Source organism: Physeter macrocephalus, chromosome 1 (assembly GCF_002837175.3).
Source record: "Physeter macrocephalus isolate SW-GA chromosome 1, ASM283717v5, whole genome shotgun sequence".
Taxonomy (NCBI): Eukaryota; Metazoa; Chordata; class Mammalia; order Artiodactyla; family Physeteridae; genus Physeter; species Physeter macrocephalus.
Genome location: NC_041214.2, coordinates 50,221,745 through 50,239,973, shown reverse-complemented (window position 1 = coordinate 50,239,973; position 18,229 = coordinate 50,221,745). Strand labels below are relative to the sequence as shown.

At 39.5% G+C, this 18,229-nt stretch overlaps 1 protein-coding gene across 1 annotated transcript in view; it reads left to right on the top strand.

The window, feature by feature from the left end:
* Positions 1-18,229, top strand: part of PLCH1 (phospholipase C eta 1) — a 239,079-nt gene that overhangs the window by 159,960 nt on the left and 60,890 nt on the right. The window contains exons 7-10 of the mRNA XM_007106908.4: positions 2,167-2,260; positions 4,343-4,546; positions 12,739-12,859; positions 16,857-17,028. Coding sequence (XP_007106970.2) covers positions 2,167-2,260; positions 4,343-4,546; positions 12,739-12,859; positions 16,857-17,028 — 591 coding nt within the window. The remainder of the gene's footprint in view (positions 1-2,166; positions 2,261-4,342; positions 4,547-12,738; positions 12,860-16,856; positions 17,029-18,229) is intronic.

Sequence of the window (18,229 nt, the reverse complement as noted above, 5' to 3'; positions counted from 1 at the left end):
TGGAATATCTTTTTCCATCCCCTCACTTTCAGTCTGTATGTGTCCCTAGGTCTGAAGTGGGTCTCTTGTAGACAGCATCTATATGGGTCTTGTTTTTGTATCCATTCAGCAAGCCTGTGTCTTTAAAACATTCACATTTCAGGTAATTATTGATATGTATGTTCCTATTACCATTTTCTTATTTGTTTTGGGTTTGGTTTTGTAGGTCCTTTTCTTCTCGTGTGTTTCCCACTTAGAGAATTTCCTTTAGCATTTGTTGTAGAGCTGGTTTGGTGGTGCTGAATTCTCTTAGCTTTTGCTTGTCTGTAAAGCTTTAGATTTTTCCATCGAATCTGAATGAGATCCTTGCCGGGTAGAGTAATCTTGGTTGTAGTTTCTTCCCTTTCATCCCTGTAAATATATCGTGGCTCTCCCTTATGGCTTGTAGAGTTTTGCTGAGAAATCAGCTCTTAACCTTGCGGGAGTTCCCTTGTATGTTATTTGTCATTTTTCCCTTGTTGATTTTAATAATTTTTCTTTGTCTTTAATTTTTGTCAGTTTGATTACTATGTGTCTCGGTGTGTTTCTCCTTGGGTTTTTCCTGCCTGAGACTCTCTGTGCTTCCTGGACTTGGGTGGCTATTTCCTTTCCCATGCTGGGGAAGTTTTCAACTATAATCATTTCAAGTATTTTCTCTAGGTTCTTTCTCTCTCTCTTCTCCTTCTGGGACCCCTATAATGTGAATTTTGGTGCATTTAATGTTGTCCCAGAGGTCTCTTAGGCTGTCTTCATTTCTTTTCATTCATTTTTCTTTATTGTTTTCCATGGCAGTGAATTCTACCATTCTGTCTTCCAGGTCACTTATCCGTTTTCTGTCTCAGTTATTCTGCTATTGATTCCTTCTAGAATCAAAAAAAAAAAAAGTAGAAATACCTTCTATTTTTCATTTCAGTTACTGTATTGTTCATCTCTATTTGTTTGTTCTTTACTTCTTTTAGGTGTTCTTTAATTCTTCTAGGTCTTTGTTAAACATTTCTTGCCTCTTTTCGATCTTTGCCTCCATTCTTTTTCCAGTATCCTGGATCATCTTCACTATCATTATTCTGAATTCTTTTTCTGGAAGGTTACCTTTCTCCACTTCATTTAGTTGTTTTTCTGGGGTTTTATCTTGTTCCTTCATCTGGCACATTGTCCTCTGCCTTTTCATTTTGTCTGTCTTTCTGTGAATGTTGTTTTCGTTCCACAGGCTGCAAGATTTTAGTTCTTCTTGCTTCTGCTGTCTGCTCTCTGGTGCTTGTTAGTATATTTAAATATCATTGTGAGATTGTGGGGCTTAATGGATTTTTGATAAAAAATATTGCATCCTTTATTAGTATTAAAGAAATTATTCTCACAGAGTTTGCTTTTCCCAGTGATACTAAGCATGAAATTTACATGCAGCAAACTTGAGACTAACTCAGTAATATTAGCTTATACTGCTTTTTTGGTACCATACATTTTTCTTACAAGTATTAATCCATTTAATTCCCACAACTACATTGTAAGGTAGCCACAGAGAAGGTGAGTGACTTATTTAAGACCACACTGTAAATAATATGAGCCAGGTGATTTTAATACAAGCATTCTCACTCCAGAATTCTCACCTACCTTTTTATTTTTATTTTCTTTTGCTAACCTTTGTGTTCTTGAGTCACCATGGCAGACTGCTCTCATGAATCAGTTGAAGGATCTGTAGCTATAAACACACAGGTGGATTTACCTAGAACACACTTCTTTGGTAGAGAGTCATTTTCTTTTTGCATACAATTTATTATTAGCAAACCTCAGTGTTTGTGTAAAAAGCATTACTTTTGCAGATAACTACTAGCTTACAGTGAGTGGATACTTGGTAGTGCATTTGCCCTGATTATTGACTTGGTTTTATTAATCTTGTTGCTTCATAGAGAACATTTGTCTAGTAGTTGAAGGACTGTTTTCACTGATTAAATCTGAAAGATACAAGGAATACTGAGATCATGATCATTTTCCAAAGGTTAAGTAGTTATGATGCTAGTAACCTCAAATATGGCTCATTTAACCATTTTGCGCTGTATCACGAATGCTTAAAAAAATCAGTATGCCCTTTTAGCATAGAGGAGCATATCTCATGAAATTGCAGGTACTGTACTATTGTTCTGTTTTGTTTAGATGACGAATGTGACAACAGACTATTGTATTGACGTCATAAGAAAATTTGAAGTTTCTGAAGAAAATAAGGCAAAAAATGTCCTTGGCATAGAAGGTAAAATAACCAATATCCTTAATTTCTCATTTCTCAGTTCAGTTTGCTAAGTTACATTCTAGCAAAATCTTTAGGAAAATAAATAGGGAGATAACCTTGGAATTACAGATGATTCAAATAAAGCCCAAGACACACATATTTTCCTACAAAACAGATGCCATGATTTTGCTGTTTCTTTTACTTTTACAAGGACAGTAGCATTTTCTACTCCAAGCAAGTCAACTTGATGCCACTATGTATGATAGATGCCAAGAAATATTTTGACTTTTCTCAAATGGTTAATTTTTAGAAATAGTCTCAACCAGGTAATCTCATGAAGGGAAATTTGGCCCTAAAATAAGTAAACATGTTTTTTTTTTTTTTTTTAATGTTGGCAACTAATTTGTTTTCCCTATTTGGTAGTGGTAGGGAGGTTGTAGGAACCACAAATTTTGTTAATATGACTATCTCATTTTATAATTGAGGAAAGTGAGGCTTAAAGAAATGAAGTAATTTGGGACTTCCCTGGTGGTGCAGTGGTTGAGAGTCTGCCTGCCAATGCAGGGGTCACGGATTGGAGCCCTGGTCTGGGGGATCCCACATGCAATGGAGCAGCTAGGCCCTTGTGCCATGGCTACTGAGCCCGCATGCCGCAACTGCTGAGGCCCGTGTGCCTGGAGCCCGTGCTCCACAACGGGAGAGGCTGCCTGCGCACCGCAATGAGGAGTGGCCCCCGCTCTCTGCAACTAGAGAGGGCCCGCACACAGCGATGAGGACCCAATGCAGCCAAAAATAAGTGAATGAATGAATAAATTAAAAAAAAAAAGAAATTAAGTAACTTGCCCACAGTTATATATTCAGAATCTGGCTCCTAGGATATTACGTATAAATGATACGACATGAATATAGCTACATGTCTATAAGTCATATGTATTTAAAATATGTAGGGAAAGAAATTTGTAGGCTGCTCTCCAAAAGAGAACAGGTCCCAGGCAGAATAGATAATCTTAATAAAAAAACTACTGGGGCATCCCACTTCCTGCAAGAGCATATGATGCCATGATTTATCTTACCAATTTTGATTGTTGGCCTCCTTTTCCCCCAGACAGGCTCAGTGTGGACAAGGGAGTATGATACTGTATGTTTACTTCCAGGGATAGAGGCTAACTAAAACAAAGAGAAATTATTTAATATTTATAAAATTAAAAGCTATTTTAAAAACAACCAAAGAAGATAAACTAATATGGACCTTTCTTTACCAATAAATGAATCTTTTCTTTGGTGGGGCCTTAAAAGATGGAGTTAAACCTGATTTCTAAGTTATGGCCATAAAGATGAGCATGAAGAAATTCTCCAGAGTTTCAGAGGATATTTACCGGTAGTTTTACCACAGGATTCTTGAAAACTTGAAATAATTTACCCTAATAATCATTCCATGTAGTATTTGTAGGACATTCACATATCTGTTAATATGTTAATGAATGCCTCTCCTACCCAGGCACTATGTTTTTGAAAAACTGATAGGGTTTTCTACATAATCTTGAAATACTTTTTCCCATTTCTCAAATGTGCTAGCCATTAGTAGCATCTTGCCAAACCAGTTTCATAGTCAAATAATCATACCCTGATTTTAAGCTATGTCTAACTTCTGACCTGTTACCTCAGCTATGGCACTGACAATACTATTTTTCAAATCAACTTAATAACCTATCAGATTGCTGTTGATCAGTATATCACTTAGGATAAATATGGCTTGAACACTGCCTGAGCCACCCATTAGGTCACACTGAATAATCATAGCTTGAGTTCAGTTACTGAAGAGCTTTGCAATAAGCCCCCTCCCTCCCTCAATCAAAACTGTTAAAAAGCCTGTTTTTCTGTAGGTTATATTTAAACTGCTATTCCCCAAAGTCATATTTCAGTTTTTGACACTATTTGATCTGAAGCACATCTCCCATTGCCCCGGTATTCCCTGCAAAGGCTGTCCTGAAGGTAAATGAGGTAATCAGTATGAACAAACTTTGATCTCTTTTGTCCTTGTTAGAGTCGGTTAAGTATATATGCTTCAAAGCTATAGTACTTCACTCTCTCTCATTTCCAAAGGCTTCACGAACTTCATGCGTAGTCCTGCTTGTGACATATTTAACCCACTGCACCATGAAGTGTACCAGGACATGGACCAGCCCCTGTGCCACTACTACATCGCTTCCTCCCACAACACATACCTGACCGGGGACCAGCTCCTGTCTCAGTCCAAAGTGGACATGTACGCACGGGTGCTGCAGGAGGGCTGTCGCTGCGTGGAAGGTGCGTGCTTTGAGCGCGAGTGTGTGTGGGCGCACATGTGCTTTAGTCAGGCACGTCTAGTGTAAATAATGGAGACCTAAAAAAATGCACTCATACTAATCAGAACTATTTTCCCACTCACTGTAAAGTCATTCTTAACTAAAATACTCTCTGGTTCCTCCTGACACTTCAAACAGGTAGAGAGATGTGTACTAGCATTTGGGAGGCACACCTTCAGGTGCTGAAAAATTGTGATGAATGTGAAAGTTTTTCCTAGAAAGATTTTTTTTTTGATTAAACAATGGTAAAAATCGTTCAGGATAAATATTTATTTTTAAGATACTTCATGGTCTATCAAGCAGCCAACACTTATTAAATTTCTAGGAGGTTCCTGGGCGTGAGATATAAGACGTGGTTTCTATCTTTAAGGCACTCACAGTCATTAGAAGGGGTGGACGGTAAAAATCATAGTATGGTCTGAGAATTCCACCAGTTGAATCAAATGTGGTTGAGAGGTGATACAGAAAGTGAGGGGTGACGTAAAATACAGTGAGAAATCAGTTAGCCTGGGAAGGTAAACTTGGGTCAGCGATAAAGAGTTCTGAGTGCTGTGATAAGGAATTTCAGCTTTAGCTTTTGGTAACGAGGGTCCAGTGGATTGTTTTAATACCTAGAGTGATACGGTCAGACTTGCAGTTTAGACAGATTGCTTGGGCAGCATGTAGGAAGATAATTTTTCTTTAAGATGCATGTTTGTGGTGGGGAAAGGAGGTGAAAATAGAGTAAGGAGAATGGTGGGAAGGCTATTGAAATGATTCAAAGGAAGGATCATAAAAGCTTAGACTAGGTGAGAGAGATGCTTATACGGATATTAAAGAAGTAAACTTACAGGACCTGGTGAGCAAAGTAAAGGATGTAAGGCTTGAAAGGGAGAGCTGGAATGAATGATGGTGCCATCACCTACTGTGGGGACTGAGAGGAAGAGCATTAATGAGTTCAGCTTTCCATTGGTTGAGTTTATAGTGACTTTGTAATATTTACGTGGACATTTTTATCAGTCAATTAAATAACAATATGTGAACTCAACAGAAGGATCCAGAAAAGATAAAGATTCCACAGTTCTGAGTTTTCTGTGTGTTAGTGTACAAGATCACTTACAGAGACCTTCGTGTGTAAATGTACATCACAGTGGACAAGATCACTTAGAGGAGTGGCAAAGAGAACAAGGCCTGAGGACTTATGCAATCCAACCTTTCAAAGAAGAAAGAACAAGGGGAACTGATGAAGACCACTAACACAAAGCAATCACTTGGACCTAAGGGATGAAATGGTCAAAAATGTCCCATACAATAGAAAAGTAAAATAAAGACTAAGTGTCCTGTCTGGTTGCATTTGACAGCTGGGAGGTTATTAGTGTCATTTGCTATATAGTTTTGGTGGCCTTTCAGTGGGAAGGTCAGGTAGCTAATCTGCTGTGAGTTAGTCACTTGGCATTTTTCTGCATTAGGGGAAGACTTGATACAGGGTTGGGGAGGTTTTGAGACTTGGAAGAGGGGGAAATGAGGATTCATTCATTTTGTTTTTAGATGGGGTAGGGGACAAGAAATTTTAAAATGGTTCATGCCGGTTACCCTCTCTTTTCTCAGGATAGTAGGAGAGAACACCATCCACTAAGTGTAGAGTGGGTGGAGGTTGGCTGGGGGATGGGAGGCTTAAAAAGATCAGCAAATAATGAGAAAGGAGTTGACAAGATAAATTGGGGGAAGGCCTAGCTAATTTCAAAAACAGTCTTTAACAGAACAGTCTTTTTGTTATACAAAATCTGCATGCTGGGCTTCCCTGCTGGCTCAGTGGTTGAGAATCTGCCTGCCAATGCAGGGGACAAGGGTTTGAGTCCTGGTCTGGGAAGATCCCACATGCCGCGGAGCAACTAGGCCCGTGAACCACAACTACTGAGCCTGCGCGTCTGGAGCCTGTGCCCCGCAACAAGAGAGGCCGCGATAGTGAGGCCCGCACACTGCGATGAAGAGTGGCCCCCGCTTGCCGCAACTAGAGAAAGCCGTCGCACAGAAACGAATACCCAACGCAGCCAAAAATAAATAAATAAATTAATTAATTTAAAAAAAAATCTGCATGCTCAGACTGACCCCCACCCCATTCCCAACAGGCTAGGTATAGGAGCAGTGAAGACAGATTCTAGAATTGATCCAAGCCTCTGGATTTCCAGGTCGTATAAAATATCTTCAAGATGTTGATGAGAGCTCTTTTAAGTAAGTGACAGTAGGTCCATGAACTAGAAAAGGAAATGAAGGGGCCACAAAATGAGGTTAAGAGATTAGAAGACTCAAAGAAACAGAAATACTGAGAATGTCGGCATCACGCATACAATAAACAAGAACAGAGAATTATTATCACAAGGTGGGATTTTGGATATAGTTGAGGTAATGACTATATGTAGGGCGTGTGGTGGGTGAGCATGATTAGAGTGAAGCAAGGAGCTGTTAGCATTGAGGTCAAGGTTAAGCGATTGGGTAGATTGCCCACATTGACTTTTAAGTCAAAGGATGCTGACAGGGAGATTCAAAGCTAAAAAATTAAAAGATCAAAAATTGGATATTAAAAACTATAAACCACATAGTTAAGTAGAAGAAGAATGCTACGGAAAAGGCACTTGGAAGATGCCAGGAAGGTAGAGATGGATAAAGGTTTAAAAGTGGGGGGATTTTTTAAATGAATGTAGAACAACAATTGTTTAAAAGTAGCATCCTCATTTTGTGATTTATACAAAAAAAAGCATCTGTGGAGAAAGGAAGTAGTATCCTACCAAGTAAACTGGTTGTTAACCAAGATAAGGAGGTTGAGGAAGAATTCCAGAGAGTCTGATGATGAAAGGGGGTTTGTTAGAGAGTCTGATGATGAAAGGGGGTTTGTTTACACTGGAATGGAGATTCCATGGAGCAAAGGGGAATTGCTTTTTGGTGGGAGCATACGGGAGTCAGCAGTAGGTAGCAAGTTGTTCTTGGGGTTGTAGAATTGTGTAGGGAGATGAATAAAGCAGTAGGGCAGTGAGATAATACTGGTGAGTAGAGGAGCTCTTCTTTGTCAGAGAGTTTGTGGCTTGAAGAATTTTCTGCTACAAAAGTAGCAGATGTAATGTTACAGTAATAGTAGTAGTAATGTTATAAAGGCAAATTGACATTTTTTAAATGGACAGGTATTAAAAACTATCTGCATACAGAACCATTAGGACCACTACAAATTTAGCACCCTGGAAGTGTATGATTTAAGACATGGCATTTTTGCAGTAGATGCAGAGAACACCTACTGACAGTAGTGACTGATAATTGAGTAGCTTAAGCAACTGGATAATGAAGATGCTTATAAAATATTAGCATAAAGGAAAACCTTTCGAGCAACAGAAGGTCTTGAGGTGACATTCTATTCTCAGCCATTATTCAACCATTTGTTCACTCAGCACTCAAGCAGTTTTACAGGTCTGTCATGCATAGAGATGCCAGGGCATACACCCTTATTGGCTTCAGAGTGATGGTTGCCTATCATTTTAAATGGTGACATTTTCTTGGAGGCCAAATATGGAAAATGACTTCTGGTGACTCCATGAAGTGAAAGTCAACTCCAGACAGTTTTGCAATTTTGTTACTTCTGTGCCCTGTACTGTTTCTTTGCTTTTCAGGTCTTTCAGGTGCCCAATCATTTATTTTTTTGATTTTTCTGTCCAAAATCAGTGTCTTACCCAAGCTTAACCATGTTCTAATGATCGACTCCTTACTGAATCAGATCTTCTAATTCTTTGGCGTTCCTTGGGCTATTAAGAAGGAAAGTTATCTGATCAAGATAATTTATAGTAAGGCACAAATAATTTTTAGTTTTAGCTTTTTCAGGGATCTTTTAATTTTAAAATTAGCTTTTAGAAGTTGTGTGCAGCAGATGACATTGAACATGGGCCTTCCCTTGTACCTTCTTTCTTCCTCTTTGCCAGTCACCAAAGTAATAGAAGCTATTGATCTTTGCCCTCCTTGTGTAAAAGGTGTTGCTTGCTCCAGACATTCACACAAACTGAGAAGATGCACAGCTTGGATATAATTTCAAAGGACATGCAATCTCTCAAATATCTCCCTCACCAAGCCTGCATCAGCAAACTTCTCCTCCGTTGTTTGGCTTGAAGTTTTCACTATTGGAATAATCTATGACTGGACAGTGAAAGTCAAGCTGCTATTTCTGGAAGGTTTTGTTGAGAAGAAGCATTATACTGTGTTTATCTAGGAGACTTGGTCAGCTTTGTACTTGCTCTATTTCCTGTCTGAAACTATGGTTGTGACCTTGGCTTTGAATATACTGGGAAGGAACAGGGAAACCACCATGATTTCATCCCCTTTTGTGGGCTAGGTTCTGGTTAAGTGCTTTCCATACATTCTTCTTTAATTCTCACAACACTAAGGAAGATGGAATAATCTCCTTAAGAGGGCACCCCAATTTGGGGTAGGGTTGGTGGCTCAAGGTCCCATAGCTAGGAAGCTTGGAAGCTGGTATTTGAACCCAAGTTGTCTGACTCCCCCACTTTGCTTCTCCAAGAAGCCTTTGGGGTTTTTGGAAGAACAAGCGTTGAATGACATGACCAGCCCAAGCGGGGGGATCAAATAAGGGCCATCAGGTCACATAAGGAAGACTAGGAAGCACAATGCACAGCACAGAGAGGAGGTTGGCTTTAACAGGAAGCGTTTGCTTGACTTGTGATTAGGCTTGGCATCTAAATATCTAGATGTTCCTGAAGACTTTAGAACTTGATAACATGATTTTTCGTGCTCTCCTGACAATTTCTGTCAGCCCTGTAATTTGAAGATCTTAGTTTACACTTCAAGCTTGGACTTGGAGGCACCAATCTATACACACCCAGTGGTGCTTTATCTACCTTGCTTCTGGATGAAGTTGTTTTTATTCTTAAGCAGCTGCAACTAGGAGTTAAAGAACCTGATTTATAGAATGTAGCAGGTCATGGATTAAAAATTTCAGGTCCCACAGATAATTTTCTGAAGCAGCTTTTGCCAAGTATAGTTCTTAGAGATGGAGAGTAATGATTCTGGAGTTTTTTCATGGTATTGTGACCTGAAGAATCTCTCCACTTTCAAGCTTCTATTTTGATAATACTGTGTTTTCCATCTCCATTAGTTCAGCTGCAACAATGTCCTCGGTCAGGATATATATGGTGTCTTGGGGAAGACGAATAAGTCTTTTGTTGGTGAAGTGGGTTTGCCAGCAAATCAGACTGATGACATTTTTTACACAGCCTTTCATTTCCCTTGATTTTCAGCCCTAGTTACTTTATAAATATGGATGCTCTGTCCAGGGGATTTTCACTTTCATTATGGAACTGACGTTGTATTGCTGTTGTAATCGGTTTACAACTTTTCCTGTTATCTCTGGGAGCACTATCAGGGTGAAACATTTTGAGTTCCACTATGAAAAGCTATGTTAGTCTCTCAGCTGGCCTTCAGATCTGACCAGCTGTTTGTCAGGGTGCTCTTGGGGGCTTCTAACATGTGGTCTGATTGAATAAATGGGCTTGGCTATTTTGTGGCTAGGAAATTGGTTAGAGGATTTCTACTTTGCCAACATTCTCATCATAGCACTAGCTCTTACAGGAGCTCTTCGTGGCCATTTGAACTTGGCTATGGATGCCACGCGTTCAGATGGCAGCACCATTTGGGGATGTTGCTATCCTCATTTAACAGACAAGTGATAAAATAGACCTAAAAAGTGAACGTTAGGAGAACTATCCTCAACTATGCATATTCTGCCTGTGTTATAAATGTTAGCAAAATGGCTCCTTTCATTACCAAAGTAGTTTCTTTTGAAGAGATATTTTTATGTGTACATGATCATCAAGTCAGCTGTGGCATTGCCTCGTCTACTTTGCATTCTTTTTGGAAATGTATTAGCTCATTTATGAGAAACCCTCCTATGCCCTTTTTCTTCCAAAATGGGGTATAAATTGGGGTATATTGTTTAAGTTACATACTTTTGAAACATCTGTTTATTCTTTCCACGCTTATATCCAAAGACAAATTAAAGAAAGTCAAGCACATGTCAAAAGAGGGATGGAGCCTCTCTTCTGAGAAGATGACTTTATGTTTGACCTCATTTACAGGCCCAAAGGAACAGTATAACACTGTATGATAGCATCCCAAAATATTGGTTCTTAAACTTTGTTTCCAGTATTCCTATGGTTTTAACCTTGAAAGTACTTTCTCCTTTTCCTTTTTCCATCCCCCCCCAAGGATATTTTAATAGGCAGTAATTTAATTGATATATGTAACTGTATTAGTTAGGGAACAGAAACCCCCCCCCCCACTCTCATCTATCTAGAGAGAGAGACAGAAAGAGAGAGGAAAGAGACCTTTGACTTTTCTCAGATCTGGTAACTGGGTCCTTATTCCTACTTAGGAATGATTGACTGACAGTGAGAAATAGTTACCTCATTTAGACACACATTTCCTGCTGGGCTGCTACATTTATTTATGTGACCTGCTAGGGTCTTGTTGGTATTTGAATTTGTGACCCCCTGTCATAAGGAAGGGCAATGTCATGAGAGCTGGCAAAATTCTATGGGGGATCCTGGTTTAGGATCTAAATCCTTAATCAAGGATTTGACCCTTGGTTGAGATTGAGATAAGCAAAGTGAAAGAAGGCACTTCAGTTGACCTTAAGTGAAAGAAGCAAAGGCATGGAAGTAGGATCGTATGTGAGGAAGCTTGCCTAACTGGAAGAATAAGTCTGTGAGGTAGGAAGTAGGAGAAAATAAGTTTGACTTGTCAAACAGGAGCTAAGATATTAATTAACTAGTTTCGTTAACAGTTAAGCCTAAATCTCTGTGCCCTAAAACAACTGAAGTTTATTTCTTATGTGAAGTCCGAAATAGCTGTTCTTAATGGGTGACTCTTTCAAGCAGTGATTTAGGGGTACAGGCTCTTTCCTTCTGTGTCTGTGCCATCTTCAGCACATGACTTCCAAACTCACAGCAGAAGAGAGGGCATGGATAACTGTGAGGGCAGGATTTCATAAAGCAGACCTGGAAGTGGTGCACATCATTTCTGCTCACATTTTAATGGCCATGTCTTACTGCAGGGGAAGGCTGGGAACTGTAGTCTAGCTGTGAGCTAGGGCGAGAGAGAAAACAGGCTTAATTGAATGGCTAGCCAGTCTCTAGCGCCAGAGATAGGGACCCTGGAGTTAAGCAGGCAGGAGCTGCTATAAGTTGCTTATTAATAAATTTAACATAGACCTACTGAGTACATACTATGTGTTGGATGCTATGTTATGCACTAAGTAGGCTTTTGAGCAAAGTAGTGACATGGAGAAAGCAGTGTTTTGAGAAATTAGTCTGGTGGCAAAGTGTAAAACAAGGGAAGGCAAACTCTAAGTTGGGGAGGATGGTGAGGAAGCTGTTGTCTTTCTGCAGCTGGGGGTCAGTGAGGTTGTCCATACACATAACAGTATCAATAGTATTAATAACAATAATGATTACTGTGTGCCATGCAGGTTTATAATCAAATTTTCATGTACTTATAAATCACTCAAACTTATGATTCAAGTCCTGTTCTTAGTTTTCCTTCTATGGATGGGGAAGCAATACTTTAAATTATTAAATCATTTGCCCATATTCACATAAATCTTAGCAGGGCCTGAAGATTCAAAGTTAAGAAGTCAATGCTATTTTAGAACTACTGTCGAATTAATCAAATGGAAATAAATCTAATGGAAACATAATGAGTTTAGGAGGACAATGATGAAAAACCCAGTTACTGATTTGAGAGGGTCATTGAAACATTAAAAGACTATAGTAAACTGAATAAGAAGAAGTAAAATTAGAGAAACAACCTGTTAAGAAATATCACTATGCTCAGGCATACTCGATTGGATTTAGATCAGTTTCTAATGAGAGTTCTTGGTAAATGCTAAGCTGCTTGTGTATATGACCTCTTTGTTAACTATAAGCACTTGCAGTAAATCATTTATAATCTCTAATTCCTTATTCTGACAAATATGCCAGAACACTCATTTCGGTCTGACATCTTTGTCATGATCATAATACATATAAGCTCAAACAATAAACTTAATACTTGTCTGCTATTTCCAGAACTATCAGGACACACCAGAAACTTTGGGTTGTTGATGTGACATTCTGTTTTTGGCAGTTGACTGTTGGGATGGCCCCGACGGAGAGCCAGTCGTACACCACGGTTACACGCTCACTTCAAAGATCCTCTTCAGAGATGTTGTGGAGACCATCAACAAGCATGCCTTTGTGAAGAACGAGTAAGTAGAGCAGCAGCTGGGAGCCAGGCTCAGCTGGCACATGGAGCACTGCCTGATGTAACATGGCCACCAAGCCACGCACTTCCCTGGAGTCTACATCTCTCTTTCTCCTGCCCTGGTTCTCTCCTTCCTTCCCAACAAAACACCGAACAAACAAGGGCCGCATGTACATACTTTCTTGTGCTCCCTTTATTCCTTACCCCATTCTCTCTCAAGATGTTGCCTCCTCGAAGCATGTTCTGACAAACAGTGACCTCAGAATTTCTAAAGCCAGGGTGTACAGAGTGTCTATAAAGTTTAGAAACACAGGTTACTATACATAATAAATAGCTTATTGGGATTATATTGCAATACAATAAAATAATAATATCTTGGTTTCCAGACTTGCTGGATGTCCTATGTATACTGAAGTGCCTGGGGTCCTTATGTTACTTGACCCCTCCTTGGCATTTGATAATGGTGATAATTTTCTCCTTAATACTTGCTTTTGGGGGGCCTCTATTATAGCATTCTCTCCTCTATTGCTGCCATTGCTTCTCGACCTCTTTCTTTAGCCTACTGTCTTCTAGTCCATTTCCTCACTCCTTTAATAGTCACTATTTCCTAAGTTGTTGTCCTTGGTCTACTTTTTGGTTATTTGCCCATTATATATCCAGAATGTTTTCCCTAAGTTTCAGAGATATATTGAAAAATTCTTACTATAAATTCATCTGAGTATCCCATAGGTACCTGAAAATTAACAAATTTCATTATTTATTCAGACATTTACTTAGATATTTAAAGTTGCCCACTCTAAGCCAGGCATACTATAATAGGTTTGGGGAGCCCCAACACTGAACGAGGATAAGACTCCTACCAGCACGGGGCCTGCACCCCAAACTGAACTCAGCATTTCATTCTGCCAAGCTTCCTCTTGCTCCATTTCCTTCTAGTTAGGAGGCTAGCACTGTTTACCAATGGCTTTACCTAGAAACTGGGAGTCCACTCTCGATTCAGCCAATCTTTTCAATTCTACTTGCTAAATTATCTTTTGACTCCACTGCCGCCTCTTCATTTTCATTTCTCTTTGGTTTATCCTCCACGCTGGTGTAGTATGTTTCTTTCTGAAAATATAAGCTGATGTTGTAATTCTTAAAGTCCTTCAAAGACTCCCTGTTGTACATGGTCATGCCTTCCGTGCCCTTCAAGGCCTGGCCTCTTCCTGCTCTTCCAGTGTTGTCTTCCACTGTTGCTCCACAGAGACCTGGGCTTCTGCCATCACTGACTGTCTTCCAGAGTCCCTGGGGATCTCAGTGCTTTCACAGACCCTACTCTCACTTGTGCCATTCTCTCTGTCTGAAACACTCATCTCCATAATTCCACCTGCTCAATTCTTGCTCATCCTAGAAGACTGCTTAGGCATTGTCCCTCTGGCAAACTTACCAATACTACAACTGATTTAAATGCTTCTTTTCGTTGTCCTTAGCACTCAACATATTTCTATCATATCATACAGCACCTTCTTGCAATTGTTGGTGACTTGCCTCCTTTTAAGTAGTTAGGACCATGAACTCCTTGAAAGTATGTGCCTATGTCTTATTCATTCATTTTTAAAAGAAATTAAAAATAAAACTTTATTCCCCCCCTTTTTTGGGCTGCTATGCGCGTCTTACAGGATCTCAGTTCCCCAGCCAGGCACTGAACCCGGGCGCCAGCAGTGAAAGCCCAGGATCCTAACCACGAGGCCACCAGGGAAGTCCCCCTTATTCATTCTTTATTGCCTAGCCAGTGCCTGCAATATACCAGACATTCAAGAATGATTTTTGCATTAAAAGAGGCAAATTAAAATTACAATTGCATGAAATTAATTTTATAGACATTAATAGCCTTTAAATTTTCTAACATTTCGTCTTCTCATTAATTAAATATGAAGTTAAAATGCTGTTCTGATAAGAGACACTTGCTGCATAGCAGGTTTGGTTTGTGGTGTCTTCCACATGGAAGAATCCAAGTACTAAATTCTGATGGGTCTTTTTACCCTGATTGCTACTAATCTTATCCAAGTTGATGAAGTGATTTGACGTTATTTTCCAACATGTGAAGTAGGGCATTGAGAAGACCTGCTGTCTATGTACTTTGGAGGACCCTCTGGTGACTTGACTATGCTTACTTAAAGTCTGGGGATCCTTAGGAGAAAAGCACTTCAAATTAAAACAGTTAATAAGCTTGTTTAGCACATTTTAAAAGTGCAGCTTTAAGTTCTAGTTGCATCTTTTTTTTTTTCTGCCCGTGCCGTCCAGCATGTGGTATCTTAGTTCCCCAACCAGGGATTGAACTCGCACCCCCCTACAGTGGACGCACAGAGTCTTAACCACTGGACTGCCAGGGAAGTCCCAAACTGAAAATGTTTTGTTTTGTTTCATGTGTGGTTTTTTTTGGCCTCAACACATCGCACGTGGAACTTCCCTGACCAGGGATCGAACCCATGACCCCTGAGTGGAAGGGCAGCGTCTTAACCACTGGACCACCAGGGAAGTCCTTAGTTGCATCTTTACACCAGGGTTTCTCAACGTTGGCACTATTGATATTTTGGATCAGATAATTCTTTGTTATGGGGAACTGTCTTGTGCATTGCAGGATGGTGAGCAAATTCGTGACTTCTACTCACTAAACACCAGAAGCAACCCCCATCCCCAACATTGTGATCACCAAAAATGTCTTCAGACATTGACAAATGTCCCTCTGGAAGGGGTGCCACACAGTCGCCCCAGCCCCTGTCGAGAAGCACTGCTTCATACACCAAGCATCATTAGACACTGATAGCCTTTTTATAAACAGATTGATAATTTAAAAATCCATTGCTAGAACTCCCTGATGTGACTGTGCAGACAACTCAGGGTTGCTAGTCTGCTGTTTTTCTTTCTTTCTAACACTCTGGGGTAAAACCCATGTGAGGACACAGGAGCAAACAGATTATAGTCTGGTAACCAAACTGACCTCATTCACAAAGGTTCATCTCTCGTATTACCTCTGGCATCAGGTTTACTAATGAGGATAGAATGTAATTTCAGGAGGTCACAGCCTGTATTGTGGAGTTTGTGCTTCTCATACAAGCGCATAAATAAATTCTTTTCTCCATACAGACATATTAGGCAAGTTAAATATTGGTGTGTCTATTCCGGAAAAAAATATATTGCCTAGTACTTCAGAAGATATGTGATGGAAACTAGAAAAAAAATGAGAATAAGCCTGAATTTGTTTTTCTCAGGAAAAAACAAAGTCAGAAGAGGAGTAAGGTCGTGGAATCGTTGCTGGTTCCTAAGGCTGTCGATACTAATCGCTCCATTGGGGTCTCACATTCTCTGCACAGAGCCCTGAGTGCTGGAGGAGAGTGAATGCTTGACTTGTTTTTTTCCTTTCTGAAAGTAAAGACTAGTATATAATTCTATACAAATGATTTTGAAATGCCTGACATAGGACACTATAAAACACAAAATTCCATTGTGTTATTTTATCCTCAATGGTAATTTTCAAGCTGTGTGTTGAATATATATTTTTAGAGTAAATATCTTCATTTAATGATAGTGGTCTCCTAGATGTTTCTAGACTTTTGAATAACTAAGACTAAATTACCTTATGAGTTTTCTTTCTTTAGGTTTCTTATCTCTCAAAATTTTATCTTTTATTTTTTCTTGTAAAAGAGACAAAATATATGTACTGTGTGTGTGCATGTGTGTGTGAGGGAGAGAGAGAGCTACAAAATATTAGACTAAGTCATCTCATATGGATTGGTATTTTGTTCACCCCTTATGCCTGGTAAAATATATTTGGCCAGAGGAGTTTTTTATTTTTTTTAATGTATCTCTCATCTTTTTCATTTTAGAAGCATTTTAATTATCACCTCTCTCACAAATACTGTCACTAGGCTTGTAAGAACATAATGAATACAGAATAATTTTCAAAAGTCCCTGTGAGTTGCTGTCCTCGACACCTTTACAATGTGCTGCTGTTCTCTCAGGTTCCCGGTCATACTGTCTATTGAGAATCACTGCAGTGTCCAGCAGCAAAGGAAAATTGCTCAGTACCTGAAAGGAATATTCCGAGACAAACTCGACCTGTCATCTGTAGACACAGGAGAGACCAAGCAGCTTCCAAGCCCTCAAAGTTTGAAAGGCAAAATCCTAGTGAAGGTAATTACCTCAGGAATGCAATAAAAGGCACTAATGACCTGCTAAGCCCTCCCTCCCTTAAGGACTGAAAACTGGTTTATCAAGAGAATAATAGTCAGTATATGAAGGGTTGTCTAGATTTGTGCATGCACCTTGTTCCAACTTATTTATAGTCATACCTTCAGAAAAAGCTTGTTACTGACTGACCACGTATTCTGGGATTTGTTTTTATGAAGTGAGAAGCTCAGTACTGTAACCCAAATACTGAATATTTTAGTCTGTAGTAGTTGACGCTGGAGAGGGGTCTGTGTACGGGAGGCCTGGATTACATGTCTCCGTATCCAAAGGCATTTCTTTCAGATTCTTCTCTGCCATTTCAAGCTCCAATAACTGTCTGTCAAAAAAAGTCTTCATGGTTGGTCAGCCTTGGTTATGTAAGTGAGAAGAGCTCGCTTCAAAGTGGAGCACAGGTTCAGACACAGTGCCCCATAGGATTCGTGTGTATGCGGAGGAGCAGTAGGTGAATAGAATGGCATTTCATAAACAGATCTTCTGAGGGAGAAAACTTACTACCTGAAATGAATATTATTAATGCAAGGAATAGCCAGAAAGACAGCTCCTTGTGTTCTCAGATTGCTAATGTGATTTTATTTAATTCCAGTTAATTTTGTGTGTTTGGACTAAAAGCATCTTGGATAGTTGTAAACCTAAGGAAAAGCAGTAGAGTATTAATGATCAAATGGGGTTATATTTTACGTAAAAATTGTGTGTACAAAAACCAGAGGAGGCACAGGCAAGTCAGATAGTGTAATTTCATAGCAAGACTTTAACTGGGGCTTTAAGAGAGGACAGCAAATGGGAAAGATGTAAAGTATTCATCTTTAGAATGGGTCAAAACCTGTTTTTCTATAAGTTAAATGAGAGTTATAGGCTGAATCCGTCAAAGGGGTGTCATTGGGCATTTGTATGTGTGAAAGCATTTCGAATAAAAGCTCCAATTATATAATGCGAGAAATAACGTTAAGGTCAATTTTCCTGACGTCTTGCTAACGCAGTCTCTCATGGTGAAAACTGATTGCTAGGTTAGAAAGCTCAGTGTCAGCTTTATAGCCTTGTAAACGTTTCCATGTTCCCAAATGGTCTTTAGCCAAGCGTCAGAAGGTTAAATGCAGAATGAGTTCATCTGATTGAAATACTTCTCATTTGGACAGTGGAACTTAAG